Genomic DNA, 17,762 nt, shown 5'->3' on the forward strand with positions numbered 1-17,762 from the left:
GTCAGCACAGAGCCCGACGCGGGGCTCGAACCCATGAACCGTGAGATCATGACCTGAGCCGAAGTCAGACGCTTCACTGACTGAGCCACCCAGGCGCCCCAGGGGTTGATATTTTAATTGTACTAGAGTCAGAAGCAAGTTTCATTGCCATTTCTATTAAGAAATGACTTGCGATATAAGTTCACAATGCAAATCCTCCCACAATTAATATTTGAACCAAGCAAGAAAATTGTTTTCTATAAAAGTACAAATAAATCTGGGGCACCTGGGTGGCTCAGTTGGTTAAACATCCAACTCTTGGTTTCAGCTCAGGTCATGATCTCATGGTTTGTGGGACTGAGCCCTGTGCTGGGCTCTGCACTGACAGTGTGGAGCCTGCTTGGGATTCTCCTCCTCCCTCTCCCTCTCCCCTTCCCCACTCGTGCTTTCTCTCTCTCTTTCTCTCTCTCAAAATAAATAAACATTTTTTTAAAAGTACAAAAAAATCTTTTTAGATATTAAATATTATGGCACCTTCTGCTGCAACCTTTTTAGCTGCAAGCTCAAACTATTCATAACGCTTAGAAGTTTGAATAAAAAAATTTTTATTCATTCAAATGGAAATACCTTCCAGTTATTTGAAATGATAAGGAATGGCCTTAATTCAGCCCTGGAGAAGAGGTCAGAAGGATGATTTTCAGGGTAGGTGATATAGAAAATGTAGGACAAATGAAGAAGATTAGGTGGGCAAGTGGGGTGGTGGGGCATGGACTGTGGAAGGGCTTTGGAGGGTGGGGAGAGAAGGAGGGAAAGTGACCTGGGGACACAGGAGTTCAGTATAGCTGGTGGCTACATGTAGGCAGAAGGCCAGGGGTGAGCTGGGGAGCTAGGCTGAGGCTGCTCCTAAAAGGTCTCGACGCCTGAACTAAGATGTTTGGACTCCATCCCGAGGCAATGGGAGCCACTGGAAGGTATGGCTCCCGAGAGTCACTTAGTCAAAGTTGCTTTCTAGAAAGTCTGCCCTGCTCGCCCTTTGGAGAATGGCCTGGAGAGGAGGCAGCCCGAGGGTGGAGAACCCAGTTACAGGTCTGTGGCAATCACCCAGAAGAAAGAAGCCAGCTGTCTCACGGTCACGACCATAGGAAGAAGCAGACGGAGGCAGAAGCGTGGGGCTTTCTGGCGGGATGGATGCAGACACGTGAAGGAGACGAGAGAGCCAGCGATGGTTCCTGGGTATGGGCTGAGGTGAGGGAGGATGTAGGACGAGGAGTCAAACCCAGGAGGGTAGGTCAGTTTGAGATCCAGTTTTGTTTGAGGCATCTGAGTAGGTTATCTGGCAGGTGGCCAGATGTACAGACAGACAGACTCGGAAGAGCCCTACATGTGGGCGGTAACCGAAGCCCAGGAAAGAGTCCAGACACCAGGAAGAGGCTGTGCATGAGATAAGAAAGATCTAGACACAGGGGTGCCTGGGTGGCTCAGCAGTTAAGTGTCCGACTTCGGCTCAGGCCATGATCTCGCTGTTCATGAGTTCAAGGCCCGCGTCAGGCTCTGTGCTGATGGCTCAGAGCCTGGAGCTGGCTTCGGATTCTGTGTCTCCCTCTCTCTCTGCCCCTCCCCTGCTCATGCTCTGTCTCCCTCTGTCTCTCAAAAATAAATAAACACTGAAAAAATTTGTTTTAAATAAATTAAAAAAAAAAGAAAGAAAGGTCTAGACACACACCCGGGGGACATCACATTCAAGCATGAACAAGAAGACGAGCCCAAGAATGATGAAGAAGCAGCAATCAGACAACTTGAGGTGACTTAGGGGACAGTGATGTCATAGGAGTCACCAGAAGAATATTTCTGTGAGTGATGCTGTTTTACGACATCATTTTCAGACTGGAAAACACACAGGATCACAGCAGGGCCCCTTATCAGGGAAACGTGGCATGCTATTTACTAAGTCAGGGCTTGAGCTCATGTCTTCTTTTGCCGTCCTAGATTCCACCATCCTCTATGTAATGTTAGTCTACAGTACATGTGACCTGCACACACACGGGTTGGCACTAAATAAAATAACAGCCTTCACTTCCCTTCTAAAACCATGGCAACTTACATTGTCATTAATGGCCTCTCTGTAAAGCCCCGTGTAACCTGGTTTACTTATACCCTTAGAGTGCAAGCTGGGGCACCAGAGAGGCATCTAGGGGCCAGGAGGAGAGAGGGTAGGGAAACCAAGGAGGAAGAGAGCTATGAAAATGTAGAAGCCAATAATGATCATGATGATGATGGTGATGGCCAAATGAAACCCTTGGATTCAAACATCCAGCTGCCTGTGAACAGAATGGCAGAGAGCATTTGTCAGCCAAATGGCATGAACAACGAACAATTTTAGAACTCCCATGGGCATATGACTTTCCAGTTTGCAAAGCTCTTTGATGATTACTGTCCCATTGGGCACAATCAGCGATCCTACCAGGCATGTGTATCTGTGTTTACTGCATGGTTGAGAAAACCAAGGGACGGGGTGGGACTGACAGAGAGATGCCCGCTGTCTCCATCAAAGGATGTGATGGGTCTTTTGACGCCAGACTGGAACACAAAGCAGAAGGCAAGTATCAAGGAGGCCCAGGCCTCCCAAACCTGTAGGGCCCTGAGGACATGTCCGGATGCCTAGAGAGAGCATTTCACCAGGTAGAATTGCCACAGACCATTTTAAGAGGTTATTCACTTCTCTGGAGACTCCGCATTAGTAATGGCTGGTGACGAGTTTCAGATAAAGGCTATAAGACAACACCAGCACACCTGTGAGCATTGACAGTGAGACCTGGTGAACTGAAGGTCTGTGCGCTGTCCGTCTGCAGGAAGGCACCACAGGGCTGCCCAAAGTCAATTCCTACCTAGTAGGCAGGGAGGTCTCAAGGCACTTGCCATGTCACACTGCTGGTGAGGGGCAAGCCGCTCCTTGGATCTCTGGCCATGTGATTCTAAGCCTTGTGCTCTTTGTACTTCACCAGGTAGAAGGATGAGCCTCCCTGGCACTCACTTGCTCTTGAACCTTATGGGCAGGTGAGTGCCAGCACCAGGGAAGCCCAGTCTCACTCTCTTTCTTCCATTTTCACTAAATTTGGAGGAATATTCTCATTTGGGGGTGCCCCCTTACAGAAAGGATCCTGACAAACTTGCACGCACGTAGAAAAAAGAGAGAGTCATGCAAAGGTCATGGAAATGCTGATATATTAGAACTGAGCATGTCTGGCCTGGGAAGGCATGATCTCGTGGAGATGGAATGACTAGCTTCAAAAACAGGAAGGCTATCGTAGAGAAGAAAAATTAGACTTTTCAGAATGGCACTGGAGGGCAGAAGTTGCTGATCAAGAGATTCTTACTTAATGCAAGTAAGAAGTTCTGAATAACCACAGCTACCCTAAAATGGAATAATACGCCTCATTAGACAGTGAATGCAATTGATATTAAATGTATTTGAACACACGGAAATGACTACTGGAGCTTTTACTGCCTTTCTTCTTCTAGTAAAATAACCACCTTCCTCCCGTCATCAAGTTTAGCGAGGATCACGGCTGCTCGCTTTTCCCATCCTGCCTCGTAGCTGGGTGCGGCCATGCGACTGAGTTCTTGGTGCGGGGATGTGAGCAGGAGTTCAGCACTTTTTGTATCCTTGCTCACAAGGACCTTACTGGTCCTCACTTCCCCTCTCTCTCTTCCTGTGTGCTGGAATGAGAGACGGCCGAGCTAGGGAACTTTGCCTACAAAGGCAAGGACAACAAGGCAAAGTACAGCAACAAGATGGCTCCTGGAATCACCTGCTGGCCCTGGGCCACCTGCCTACGGTTCCATGAGTGGGAAGTAGATACCTGTTCAGGTGAGCTTCTGAACACTTTAAAGTCTTTCTGTTAGAACAGCATAGCCTGCATCCCAACCGGTATAACTAGGTCTGGGAGATGCCGTACAGACCATTAAGGCATTATATAAGGGTCTGTAAACAATGATTTCTGTAATCGTATAACTCTATGTCTCCCCACCACCCCAATTTTGTCTCCTTTCTTCTAAAACCAGCTGTCCCGATGGTCCTTACCAGGGTCAAACATAAGCACCCCATTATGTCAGTGACCTCAATTTCCTAAAGTACCGAGGTTTGAAGAAGTCCAGAATCATTGACCTCCAGTTTGTCCTTCATGCCTATATCAAGGGTTCATCTTCATTTCCAATACCAAACAGCCTCTGTGATGATACAGCGGATAAAGAAGTTTTAAAGTTCTGTTTGTGGTTATCCAAACTTAAGGACTGGTTAAAAAAAAAAAAAAAAAGAAAAAAGATGGTGTATGAGGCATGTGATAAAATTCTTCTGCAATTGTTGATGTTCCTTTAGGGAAAAGAAGTCCAGGCCTCACTAAAGTTGAAGGTTCAGATAATACAAATATGTTTTGGCTCACAATGTGTCAGGGACCAAACATAATTTTGTATTGGTCAACACACCCAGCCACAAGAATATTCTGATGTATTAAATGTGTCTCTCTATGTAAAATAAAGTCATTGAGCTAATGAAATGAGACCCTGGCCTCTGTGTCTGAGTCCTGGGAGGAAATTAGCCAGTGACAGATGGACCTTTAATTCTGTCTGATAGATATGCCATTTCCATTTCCGTTTCTCTCTTTCTACTCATGTTTTCCTCTTATGCATAATGCCTCTACGTCTTACCTCCTAATTTATGCAAACTCCATGAATTCTTCAAGATTTTGCTCTGTACTTTTCTTAGCCCTAGTTCATCCAGTAAATTTGTAGTACATATCTCTGAAACTACTGAAGTTACTAGTAATTATTCCATATTTCATTAAAATTTTTTTTAATGTTTACTTTTGAGAGACAGAGATAGAGCATGAGCGGGGGAGGGGCAGAGAGAGAGGGAGACACAGAATCCGAAGCAGGCTCCAGGCTCTGAGCCATCAGCACAGAGCCCGATGTGGGGCTCGAACCCACAAACTGTGAGATCATGACCTGAGTCGAAGTCGGACGCTCAACCGACTGAGCCACCCAGGTGCCCCATTCCATATTTCATTTTTACCCACATTAGCTACTTCCCATGTCTTATTTTTTCTCTGAAACTCTTCTTCCTTTAAGCCTACGATAGATGTTTAATAAACAGATTTGAAGCGTGGAGAATTAAAAGATACGGATCAGACATTTTTTCAATGATATGCAAATTGTCAAGGAAGAACAAAAAGGAAATCTATTTCCCCACTGATTAAAAACAATTCACAAGCATGAATGAATCTGGTCGTCTCACCAAAGGAGTTTTCAAAAAGAAAAGCTTTTGTGAACGGTGAGCTTTGCTATGATGATATTGAGCATAAAGGTCCTCATTTCATTTCACAACCGCCTAATTTGGAAATTATTAAGAACGGCTCTTTCTCCACCTTTTTAAATCATGGGTCAACTGAAAACATCACCACGGGTCAACTGAAAACATTGGCATCCGTTTCCCCAGCTCATCCTCCTTGAATGTCCTCACACGAAACACATTTTGAATCATCTTTAGCTCTTGATTTTTAGCTCCATTAAATTCCTGTCAACACATTTTTCTCCTTCATGAAAATTAAAAGACAATTACACTTTCTGGACTGTACTACCGACACAGAAAGAAACTATGATGGCAAACTTATACTAGTATTCAACAAATAACTTGTAGAGTCTCTAAAAGCAGTTCCCCTTCGATGCACATAAGTAGGGGAAGGTGTATTTCAGCAAACAAATGTTCAGGATCCAAGGGAAAGTGGAGTTTATTTGAGGCAGTCATATTTCATCGAGCTTCTGGAGCCACCGATTCAGAACGACCAGCTCCCTTCTAATTGATAGCGTGTTCTTCATGCCAAGCTGCCTGTTCAGCTGAAGGATCCTGCCCTGGGAGAGAATTCATTTGGCTCCTGGAGGAGTCCAGGAAGGAACGAAGTAGGGATTCTGGGATGTGAATTTCAAGCGAAACAAAACGTAACCCAAAACATTTGAGAGAAGGGCTTACGCTAACGTGCCAAATATTTAGAAAAGAATATAATTAATCTACAACACTCCCCTAACACTGCGTTTTGCCATCTCGGTTTCAACTTAAACACACTTGCTCTTAGCAAATAGGAAAATCTTGAAAGAGAAATATATAGGCTAAACTTTGTAAACTCGAAGTGCAAAGTAATGAGAGCATAAGGGAGATAGATAGAAAGACCTTGGGGTAAGTCTACACACAGGCTCCAACTTAGTAGAACCAGTTATTAAATATTTACTTTTTTCCCACTGGCTTAGAAAAATTTCCCTCTGGCAAGATAGGTCTTGCTCTCTGTGATGTGACCTCTTGCCGCAGCCCCACATTCCCAACCCAAGAATGGCAGGCTAGGGGATGAAGGCAGCAGTGACGTTGGCTCCTCCTTCTTCTCATGCCGGTGGCCAGAGGGTGTAAGGAGGTACTCTCAGCAGTTGTTGAGGAGGTCCAGGCCCCCCACCCCAGTCCTGTTTAAGTTTCTGAATCCCTACGGAGATCAATGCCTACACTATTCTCCCTGCGGATTAACGATGGTCTCTTCCCCGGTCCATCCACTCAAATCTATCATGGGATCATCAATCCTTTAAGCTATCCACATTTGCTGGTCCAAGAACAACAGAAACAACTTCTGAGACACATTGTTAAAAAATTCTCCCCTTCTAACCCTAAAAGGAAAAGTTATACACCCTTTATTTACCATCACTTGGAAATGACATACAGAGCAAAATTTCTACATGTGACATTTTTCCCTTATGATTTTACACTTGAAACCATTTTGGGGATGAACACCCTTGCAACATGTATGATACAAACTCCCTCCTGCCTCCTGAGAGTGTGCAGGACAAATGCCTAGCCTCTGCCTCCTGATGTGCACCCATCATTAGGAACATCAGGCCTTTCCTGCTGGGCGGTAACTCAGGGACGGTTGGGTGAGGCACACAGGGCAGGCTGTAGGGTCTTCTCCTCGTTGCTCTTGGGCTGTGACACTTCTTGGCTTCCTGAATTGCTTTTTACATTTTTTTTTTCTGTCTTCTCTCCACCATTATTGTTGATGCCTGTTTTTTCTTTTTTCTTTCTTTCTTTCTTTCTTTCTTTCTTTCTTTCTTTCTTTCTTTCTTTCTTTCTTTCTTTCTTTCTTTCTTTTTTGGCAAAATCGCTCAGTTCATTAATTTTTAGTCTATTGTACAATATGGAAGCTCGGGATAACAAAGTTACTTTCATTTCCGTGAGACAAATCTAGGGTAAGACCCTATGCATATGGGTCTGTCTAATCCAGAAGGTTCTTGGATCTTAGTGTATATTCGGGGACACTTGCTGACCCTTCTCTCCTGCTTCCTCATTGACTGTCCTGCTTTTTAGTTGCGTTTCCGTCACTCGGACTGTTGGACAAGCACTTTCCATATGTATAATGTACGTGGTTGTGACCAGATATTTTGTCTTTGGGCTCAGGGTCTGTGTGAACCAGGGACCAAGAAGGTCAAGCAAATCTTACCTTTTTGTAGAGACTCCTCAGATCTCGGTACTGCCACATGCTGTTTAGGACCTGAGATGCGGCCTTGACCACCTTTGGAGAGTGTCTGATAGAGAGAAGACACGTAAGATGGTAAAAGTGGGGAAGCTGGGTTTCAGACTGACACTGACTCATCAGGATCCAGCGTTTACAGAAAAAAAACCACATCCGTATGGCTTCCCGGCTCTTTCCCTCCCACCCCTGGGAGTGCAAGGGATGGTCCACCAGTCTCCAACCTTCCTTTCATCGGCACACCCATGAGGGCAAGAGATAGGAACACAGTCAGTTTGGCAAAGAATTTTCAAAATGCAAAAGGAAGAGCAGAGCCTTGAGTCCGAATGCAAATTTAGTGTTTGACTATAAAGTGGAAAAGAAAGAAGAGAAACACACCGATCGGGAAGGGCCAGATTTGGGAGTTTTAATGGCAGTGTTGTGTAATATCTGTGTAGCAGCAAGAAGAAAAAAAAATATTTTCATTTTCTCAGCTGAAGCTTGAGAGCATGTATAGTGTTGGTTCCGCATGCCTACGTGATTACAGGGAGCTGCTCTCCATTTGCCGATGGTACCACGCACAAGACACCGGCAGCGAAGGAAGATGTGTGTGCGTGCTCTCTCACATGTATATACAGGAAGGCATAAGCATCTAGAAGTAAAGCCCTGTGTACAATTAAAGTTCCATCCTGTGGACCATTTTTTTTTTTTTTTTTGAGTCATGGCTTTAAAATCGTTATGAAACACACAACAGCTAAATATTTCGACTTTGGGTCGGTGCCAACCTGTGTCTCCAAACAGACACGAGGTCAATAAATCTGTGTTGCTTTAATGTGATCACATTCTTGGAAATTATTTTGGCTGGTGGTGGCGGAAGCTATTAATTACCTGTAGATTCTTTATTCTAATGGCCAATTCCATAAACAGCTGCACCCTCTAGTGGCTGTTAGTGCCACTGTGGCCTGTCTCAGGGGCTGGCGCATTTTTCTGTAAAGGGTCAGATAATAAATATACGCCACTCGGAGGGCCATATGGTCTCGACCACAGGTACTGAGCCCTGTGACTGTACCGCTAGAGGAGTCATAAATAATACATCAGCGAGTGGATGTGGCTGCGTTCCAAAAAAATGTTATTTACAAAAGCAGGCAGTGCAAAAGCAGGTGGGATGTGGCCCCTGGCCTGTAGATTGCTGACCCCTGGTCTATGTGTATGGTGACTCCTGGAGTCGGGCAGGACATAACCATTCATGAGGACTCCAAGGTGAACCCACCTGAAGCTGACCAGTGGGGCAGTGGCCCAAAGATTCCCAGAAGAGAAAATCTGAGTTGGGACCAAAAATGCCTTTGAAATAAAATGGCTTTTGACATAAATAGAAAGTGAGCAGATGGTTAGATGGGATGAGGTTGAGGTTGGCTGGGAGAGCCAGAGTAAGTGGAGGTTGTGAGGACATGCGTTTTGTGATGGAGTTATGGGATGTTAATACATGGTCAATTAAATGTCTGCTATTTTCCTGGGTCTTCAAGTTTGCGATTTAGACCAAGTAAGTTGAAGGTTCCTTCATCCACTTGCTTACCAGTGACAGTAACAGTCATGCTTACTATTTTTATCGCTGAGATGAAATACAATTTTGGCTGGGTTTGAAAACACTAGTTATATCATGCATTTTCAAAAGAAAACAAAGTAGAGTTCTCATAAATTCAATTTTTTTCACTATGAAAGATGAAACGTATATACGTAACACACATATTTTCCCTTACTAAATGCATGGTTGCGAAATGATTTCAGAATTTTTGTTAGTATCATGCGCTACATTTAATATTAGGTTCCTTTGACTTAAAGACAGAGAATTTAGAGCTTTTCATGGATACAGGTACAGGTGTGTGTTAACCTTATATAATCAATGCAGATCAAAGGTTAAATGTTATGTGTTGCTGTATTTTATCATTGTTAGCTAGATATTTGTCCACGACAACAGTTAAGCAACTCTTGAGGAACATGCATTAATATTCAGATAGTGGTAAGCTGGTCGAGACACAGCATGCAAAAGTTCTTCAGAAACAGTGTAATTTTTTTGTTTCTCCTTCTTGCTTGGGTACAAAATAGAAAAAGACTACAAATGTGTAATGAATAGCAGGTTTTAACCTTTCAATTAAAATGCCAACACATCACAGGGTCATAACATGCAAAGGTCAAAGACATATTGCTTTTTTTTTTTTATACTTTAATTTTGACCCATCACTAGACTGATACCATAGCAACTTCTACTTGAAAGACTATAACTATTGATTGAAGGACTGAACAATTGAGTGTTTCTAACGTGACAAGTGATTATAACCTAAGCTGCAATACACAGTTCCTTACTGACAAGTAACGGTTGAGACTGTTAATGGCTTTTCTGTCTCATGACAAAATGCAGTGACACAGTCAACCCTATTTCCTATATAATTGTTAAATTTAGAAAAAAAAACCCCAAATGTACTTTTGAAAGAGATAGATGTGACAGGATGTCCATAATGGGTGTTTAAAATGACGCGAAAAGAATAATTTAAGTTATCCAGACTTGAAAATAGTAAGTATAAGATTCCTATAAGAGTCATTGATGATTATACCACACCTGATCTTCACCAACATTGTCAAATGAGGGGTGACTGAGGATGTCCGTTGGTGCAATTCATCGTGGGCGTTGAGCATAGCTACTCAAAGCCGCAGGACCCCAGAACCCCAGTGTTGGTGGCTGTATTAGCAAAAACAATGAGTTGTACAGTTCAAACAGACTATGACTGGCAGATCACCAGTCCGACTCATTAATGGCATGGCATATTTAAATTTCTGTATATTTAGAAATAAAACACATAAATACATAAAAATGGAGAGTCGTAGAGAGGCATGTTTTTCCACCTGTGCCTTATGCTATCTGGAATTTACAAATCAGGTTTGAATTAAACTGATTTCTGTTAATAATTTTTAAGGACATTTTAGGGAGGGCAGATCTGTACAAATTAACTAGAGCAAACTGCTCTCCCTCCATTTTTCAATGATTAATCTCCAATTTTAAAAACTCTCCTTTCAATAAAGAATTTCAATTTTGTTAAAACTTGTCGAAGGCCTTGGGAATCGCAGCGCCTAATGTCATAACAGAATCAAGTGATAAGTGGTGAGTTTAGTGTTAAGATTCAGAACAGTTCTTCTGGATTCCTTTTAAGGGCGGTGAAAAGCAGTAACCAAATTCAAGTGTAGGTGGGAGATGAGGCTATCTGCAGTTATAAAAACCTTGTTTTGATCCCCAAATTAGTCATTATATAAAAAAGAGGTAAATCACATGGAAGGACGGCTGAGATAAGCAGGAAAGTAGGGAAGATGCCTGACTCAACCCAGTTCAGTGCTGCTTATTCAACTCGTGTGTAAATCTCGACTATTAACTTTGGAAAAAAAGGGCAAGGGCTAATGAAATGAAACACATGACTTTCTTAAAAGAAATTTTCAGTCAACTCAAAGGACGGTTATGAGATCATCTATAGTGAAAGAAACTTCCCATTAACAATAATCAAGATTGGACAAGACCTATCAGGACCATTTTCTGGATTGGCATTGTGGATACACACTCTTTCATGGATGGTTTCCTGAAATGATTTTTAAGTTAGTTTCACCAAGTAATTTTCTTTGACCATAGGACTGATAAAAACACCTCTTCTCTTTAAGGCCCATTTAGTGATGTATTCTACAGTAACGATGTTCACACAATTGGAAGAAATTAACACATGCCAGACCACCCTCAAACTCTCTATTCTTACATTTCAGAGAAAAAAAAAATCTCTGAACATCTCATGAATATGCACAAATAGGTCAGAATGTTTTGTGGACTATGGTTTTATTGTGTGTGTGTGTGTATGTGCGCGTGTGTGTGTGTGCGTGTTTGCTGAAAAAAGCATTGACATATTAAGCTCTTAATGTTCAAAACGGGTAAGCATTTCACTTAGAGATTCCAAAGTTCTACAGAAGCTCTATGAAGAAGAAAACCACGTGGTTTCGTGCTTATGTAGAATAGCAATCTATTTTAAGTACAACATAATAACATACAATTCAAGCCAACTATCTATATGACACCATTACTGCATGAGTCCAGTGGGGCTTCTCTACTTGATATAAAAAAGTATTCGAATCCTAAGTTGTTGATTGAACCTATTTGAAGGTCCTAACCAGAAACCAGAGACTTCTTTTATTATACAATGGTAATATCCTGAATCAAATGAAATAATGAGAGAGAATTTCCAAATAGTCTCAAAGTACATCCTTTACAGCCCTTAATAATGGAAGAAAAATTATTTAGCGTTTAGTTGTGAAGAAATGGGGGGAGGCAGGGAGTGGAAAGTCAAGAAGTAGACCTTGGGTAACAAAAGGTTTACCCTCTTAATCTCATTGATTACATTGAGGGATTTCTAGGAGGCAAAATTTAATTAAGGTTTGTGAATGTTTCTGTAACATTGACAGCTTGCTGATAGACTGACACTCTGGCTTCTGAAGATATGTTTTGGTTGCATGCAGCAAGATACCATTGATTCTTAAATCAAATGGGGGACATTTCCATTTCCTGGAAGTGCGGCTGGTCAGACACAGAGCCTTATCTTTCTTTATTCCACTAGTGTAGAAGTCCTTCCTTACCACCATCCCCTCTGCAAAATTCTATTCATGCTTTAAGACTTGATTATCACGTCTTGGGTACTAGGGCAGCCCCTTCCTCAGTTTTAGACTGGAAAGGACAGGCATAGTGACTTGTTAAATTAAACTATTTGCCTCAAACGCGTGGCTAGCATGGAAGGATGGCAGGTCAGCAATGAGTTCTTGGGCTCCCCACTGTGTGCTCCCTCACCCTCCTTGCATGGCTTGCTCCGTACAGCTGACGAGGGAAAGGGCACAAGGATGTGGATCCATCATGAACACCCGGGCCTGCAACCACAAAGGAACAGCAACCACAAAACACTTTCACATACTCAGGTTACGCGGGTTGTCTTTTCTAGTGTATGCATGCTGGATTGTCAAATGTATCTCTCCAGTATCACGGCAGTCACCAAGACTACCAGCTAAAATCAGCTTTCACCATGGGTGGGAAGCCTGGAAACCATTTGCTCTTTGCCTCCTCTTGAATATCCAATGACATTCAACAGTGTTACCCGTAACCAATGGATGCTGCGTACACTTAGAACCAATTCTACCAATACCCATTCCACAGTGATATGAAGTCACCGTCCGACTTACTTATCTCCTTTGCTTTTGGAGATGCCAACCAACTTCTCGATGCCGCCCGCATCCCGTAAGGCCTTGGCGTTCTCCATGTTCTTGGTGATCACTTCGTGCAGGGTGCAGCAGACGGCTGTCACCGTGTCATCTGACATGGCCTTGCTCGCTGTGTTGTTGCTGTTGTTCCCACCTGGAAGCCTGTGGACGAGGTCTCGCATGGCATATTTGCCTTTGGGAGAAAAAAGTCAAGGGAAGAATTGAAATGAGGCCAGAATGGAAGACGAGGGGAGAGGCGATGGTAGGAACAGGGGAGAAAAACCGAGAACACAAGAGGCCACGTTAATGCATTATTGTCTGTTTCTCATCACTGAAAATTCTCTGTTGGGTCACTGCTCTGTTGGGCATGGGTCACTGAACCCATACAGAGAACAGTTTTTCCTTCATGGTGAGTGCATGGACTTTCTGATGGATGTGGGATAGAATTTCTGGGCAAGTTAGTCCATGACTGTAAGCCTAGGCTTTTTAAACCTGTACAGCAAGAACACTAACGGTACCTATCTCACAACACTGTTGCAAAGATTAAATGAGTAAAAGTGTGTAAAGTATGTAAAACACGAGGAGTACTGAGGATGTGGGACTCTGTAGATGTGAGCTGTCAGTGGTTCTTGAAGTCAAGAAAACATATGGTATTTGAACATCACATCAAAAATACCTTGATGGGAACTACGTTGGGGCCTGAACTATTTAACAAGTCAGAGTCAAACCACAAACATATGGACAGCATGATCATATACGTAACTTCCGAGTTCTGGCCCTTATAAAACAAAGAGAAACACTCAAAGCAAGGGAGAGAGGCTTTACAAATGATGTATAACTAGGTGTCCTTGGAACTCTGGTAACCCAATGATCCACCTGTCTCTCTGATGGGATTTATTGTCTGGTCCTACCATATAACACTTACTAATTTGACACATTCCCCTTTGTGTGAAAAACAAAGAAAATAAAATCCAACTCTGCTTCCTTAATTTGCTTCATCATTATTAATCTTGCTGCTCTCAATGATAGAGGTACTTATAATGACATCTTTATGGAGTACTTTTAGTTTACAAAGCATTTTAGGCATTCCAATAACCCTGCAAGACATTAATTCATCCCACCTGCAGCTTCCAATTCTGTTCCATTAATTTACTTCTGGAACTAAGTAAATGAGTGCCTGTAGCAAAGTTGGCTGTTCTTAAATTTTTTAGATGGAATTGGCACGTGTCCAAATTAAAATCCCTTCCTTGTCTCCTATCCCCCAACTAGACATATTTAGCTAGCTCCTGAAAGCCATTTGAAATACTTTTCCTCCATACATGTCCCTAAAGGATAGCCTCTTCTGCTGTTTAATCCTCCAGTGCGAGGTGCCTGGGGTAAGGAAAGGGAACTCATGGGAGAAGGCAATGACATCTCCATTCCAGGCATTAATAAATAAAACATAGGCCCATGTCATTTTGGTATCTGCTCTTATCCTATGTTTAGGTGGCTTATTTTAGCCTGGGCCAAAAAAAATGCTGATGTCTAAATTACTGAAATAGGAAAATGTCTTCGTTCACTTGATGGTAGCTGAGAAGTATCTGACAAAAATGGTTTGCCTGAAAACCCCCAAGCATAGCATATTTATTTTCTAAAGACAATATCTAAAATAGTTAGGAGAAGATCCTTTGTGCATGGGCAGTTCTCTGAGCAACTTGCTGTATGTATTCATCATTAAATCACACTTGGCTCTGGCTAAGATCTTCCTTTTGCTGAGCTCAGCATGCCGGGGCTTCATCAGGTCATTAACCCCCAGAGATTATATTGTAAGGCAAATCTGAGTTCCACAGATGTGAGAAGATGGATGAATGGGGGGGATGGATTAAAATTTTTCTTCCTAAGGGAAGTGATAGAGGAAGGGAACAGAAAGCTATTTCAATCACTGGGCATACAGGGGCATTCACGCTCCTGATGGAGTATGGAAGACTGTTTGTGACCTTGAACATCACTGAGGTTGAAAGCAAAAATGAAAAGAGAGAGAAGATTCGGCTGCAGCATTTTCCAGTTTTTGTTGTTACTGTCAGTTAAAAAGTTATCTCAGATAAATTTGAAGGTGTGTTTCATTATGCATGCTTTCCAAATCCAAGAGCCGTGAATGAAATACAAGGTGTCCCCATAACATTCAGGTGACACAGGCAACTGCTTCCTCCCAGAGCAGCCTTCCCCGCTTGCCCCACGACGCTGTATAAACACTGTTTTCCATTCCATGGAGAATGATAGGAGTCACCGCCATATATTACCTACCACCACCTGTCAAGGAAACCCATTGGAATGATTTTATTTCTAATATTTCCAATACAGTTCACTGACATTTCACTGGACAATTGGAGATTTTTCATATATCTATTTATTAGTCTATGTGGAGGGATACATTTCCGTCTAAATTTTTGACCATCCCAGTGAAGAAACAAATCAAGTAAAATCATTCCATAGAGGGGAAAACCTCTGGACAAAGTTTGTTAATCCTCTAAAGGGCATACAATTGTTTTAGCCTTCGATTATGCTTCTGAGAAAAGATGTCTTCTCATACTAGAACTTGAATCCTATCATCATGTGAAATTTGCGTAGCAAGAATAGCTGTGTGTATGTGTGTGTGTGTGTGTGCATGTGCGTGTGTTCAGAAACTTGGAGGCTAATTGGATGGGGAAAAGAGAAAACAGGAGCATAGAATAATTACAGCCATAAGTGACCTTGTGTGGCAGGCTAATAACAGAAGTCCAGGGAAGGGAGACTGCACTGGGGTTACCATGGAGGGACTGACATGGCAAGTCAGCATTCAGATTTTGTTCTATAGGTTAGGGGAGCTCCAAGACCAAGTTGATATCTTACAAAGAGAATTCTGGTACCGCAAGAAGGAAGGTTTCAGAATAGAAAGACTGAAGTTTGGAGAAACATGTAGTCTTTCTCTTGACAATAAAACTCTGTTTCTCTGAACTTCTGCTGAAATTCTGAGCATTACAGCACAAGGTGGCTTTTGCCTATAATTATTCAATGTCACATGTTTTTTTTTGTTCCCTAAGTTTCTAAACATTAGAAAGAGCTAAGAAGCCTTTGCTGCTACCAATAAATAAGAGGTACTCCCTCTTGTGCCCCCCAGTCAAGCTTTTGGGTCTCTGAGGTCTGAGGTTTCTTTGGAGGTAAAAGGAGTTAATCCTCAGGTGCCTGGGTGGCTCAGTTGGTTACGCATCCGACTCTTGATTTTGACTCAGGTTCATGAGATGGAGCCCTGCATCAGTAGGATCTGAGCTGACAGCATGGAGTCAGTTTGGGATTCTCTTTCTCCCTAGCTTTCTGCCCCCCCCCCCCAGTTTGTGCTAAACAAACAAACAAACAAACAAACATTAGAAAAAAAGGAGTTCTTGAGATTCTCTCTTTCCCTCTCTCTCTGCCCCTCCCCTGCCTGCACTCTCACTCCCTCTCTCTAAATCAATAAACATTAGAAAAAAAGGAGTTAACCTTCTTTAGGAACTAATTTTTGTGCCACAGAGGCAATGAGAAAAAGTTGTGAGGCAGGTGAGCCAAACTGCAAGTTTTTCAGTCTAACACCATGAAGGGGATCAGGTCGGTTTTTGTTTTGTCTCAGTTTGGTTTCAGAGACAGAGATGGACAGAGGGAAGGTTCTTCACAGGCTAAGGAGGAGCGTGGCTGGATGCCCAGATGGATGGCATCTCCTTAGGAACCTGGAGGAGGAATACTGGAGGTTCTTCATGGGTCTGGAATGTCAAGGACACCTGGAGCCCAGCGGCGCCCTTGTGGTGCATTGGGATGCATGTGGGTGCAAAGGAGATCATAAGCAGACAGGCGTCACCTTGGCATTGAGTCTGGCAGGAGGCACGGGAGCCTCCGTCTTAGAATGAATCGCTGAGGCCACGGAAAGGCCAGTGGCATCAGCAACCACTGCAGAGGGAGCCACTCCCCCTTTCTCTGGATTTGATTGGTTTAAAAATAAGTGAATGGGACGGCCCAGACTGAAAGTCACAGAATGATTCATTCATAGAATGATTCAATTAACAGGCAACTGTAATATTTTGGAACAAAAACAAGGACTTGTGACCACAAAAAGGTGGCTGTGGTTCAGGGACAGGACAGCAGCCAGCCATCATGGAGAATCCCAGGATGAAACTGACACGTGAAACACTGGTGGTGGTGGAGAAATGGAGGAAAAAGGGTTCAGAAGTCTCTCGCTGGAACAACGAGGTGGGTCGTGAAAACCAAGTGAATTTAAAACTTTTAATAATAGTGGACAAGTTAGAGTCTATTGTACTTTCTTCGCACAAACAAAAACATGCAGAATTATTTAACCTGATATGTGATACGGGAGAACAACACAGCAAGGTTCCATCAGGGAGACCCCACTGGTCATCAGGTTCCAAAGACGCCCAGATTTGTGAAAGCAAAGTGGATGCCTTGGCCTGCCTCCATTTGCAAGAACTGTGCTCCCCAGTAGCCACTGTCGTAGAATCGCATGTGAGAAAAAGAAAAGAAAAGCACGCTGCTCCCTCAGATTGAAACAAAACAAAACACAACTCCGCCACCACCAACACCACTGCCAATGAACAGATTGCTCCGTTTTGCTCAAGTTCCTGGTAGAGACGCATACTTGGGTCATTTCTTCTAAGTCACCTAGTCTCTGGTGAAAATAACATTATTTCTGGTGTGCAATTCTGGTATGAAATGACCAGCGGAGATATTATGAGTGTGTAAGAAATACCCCGAGTTTCCATCAATGACAGACTAACTGTAACCTTGAAACTTTGATACCCTTTCCTCCATGCACCTGTGTGCCTACCTGTGTCTCTGTGTGTTCCCTTTAAACACTTAAGTGTTTAAGATCTGTTGTGGGGTGCCTGCGTGGCTCAGTCAGTTAAGCATCCCACTCCCGATTTTGGCCCAGGTCATGATCTCACAGTTTGTGAGATGGAGCCCTGAGTCAGGTTC

General features: G+C 43.0%; 1 protein-coding gene across 7 annotated transcripts in view; it reads right to left on the bottom strand.

Annotated features, from left to right (window-relative positions):
• Positions 1-17,762, bottom strand: part of CTNND2 (catenin delta 2) — a 947,889-nt gene that overhangs the window by 36,962 nt on the left and 893,165 nt on the right. For all 7 annotated transcript variants that reach the window (XM_058715770.1, XM_058715751.1, XM_058715761.1 and 4 more), the window contains 2 exons: positions 12,768-12,978; positions 7,506-7,590 (listed from right to left, as the gene is read on the bottom strand). In XM_058715770.1, the coding sequence (XP_058571753.1) occupies positions 7,506-7,590; positions 12,768-12,978 (296 nt within the window). The remainder of the gene's footprint in view (positions 1-7,505; positions 7,591-12,767; positions 12,979-17,762) is intronic.

This window comes from Neofelis nebulosa, chromosome 1, assembly GCF_028018385.1.
Source record: "Neofelis nebulosa isolate mNeoNeb1 chromosome 1, mNeoNeb1.pri, whole genome shotgun sequence".
Taxonomy (NCBI): Eukaryota; Metazoa; Chordata; class Mammalia; order Carnivora; family Felidae; genus Neofelis; species Neofelis nebulosa.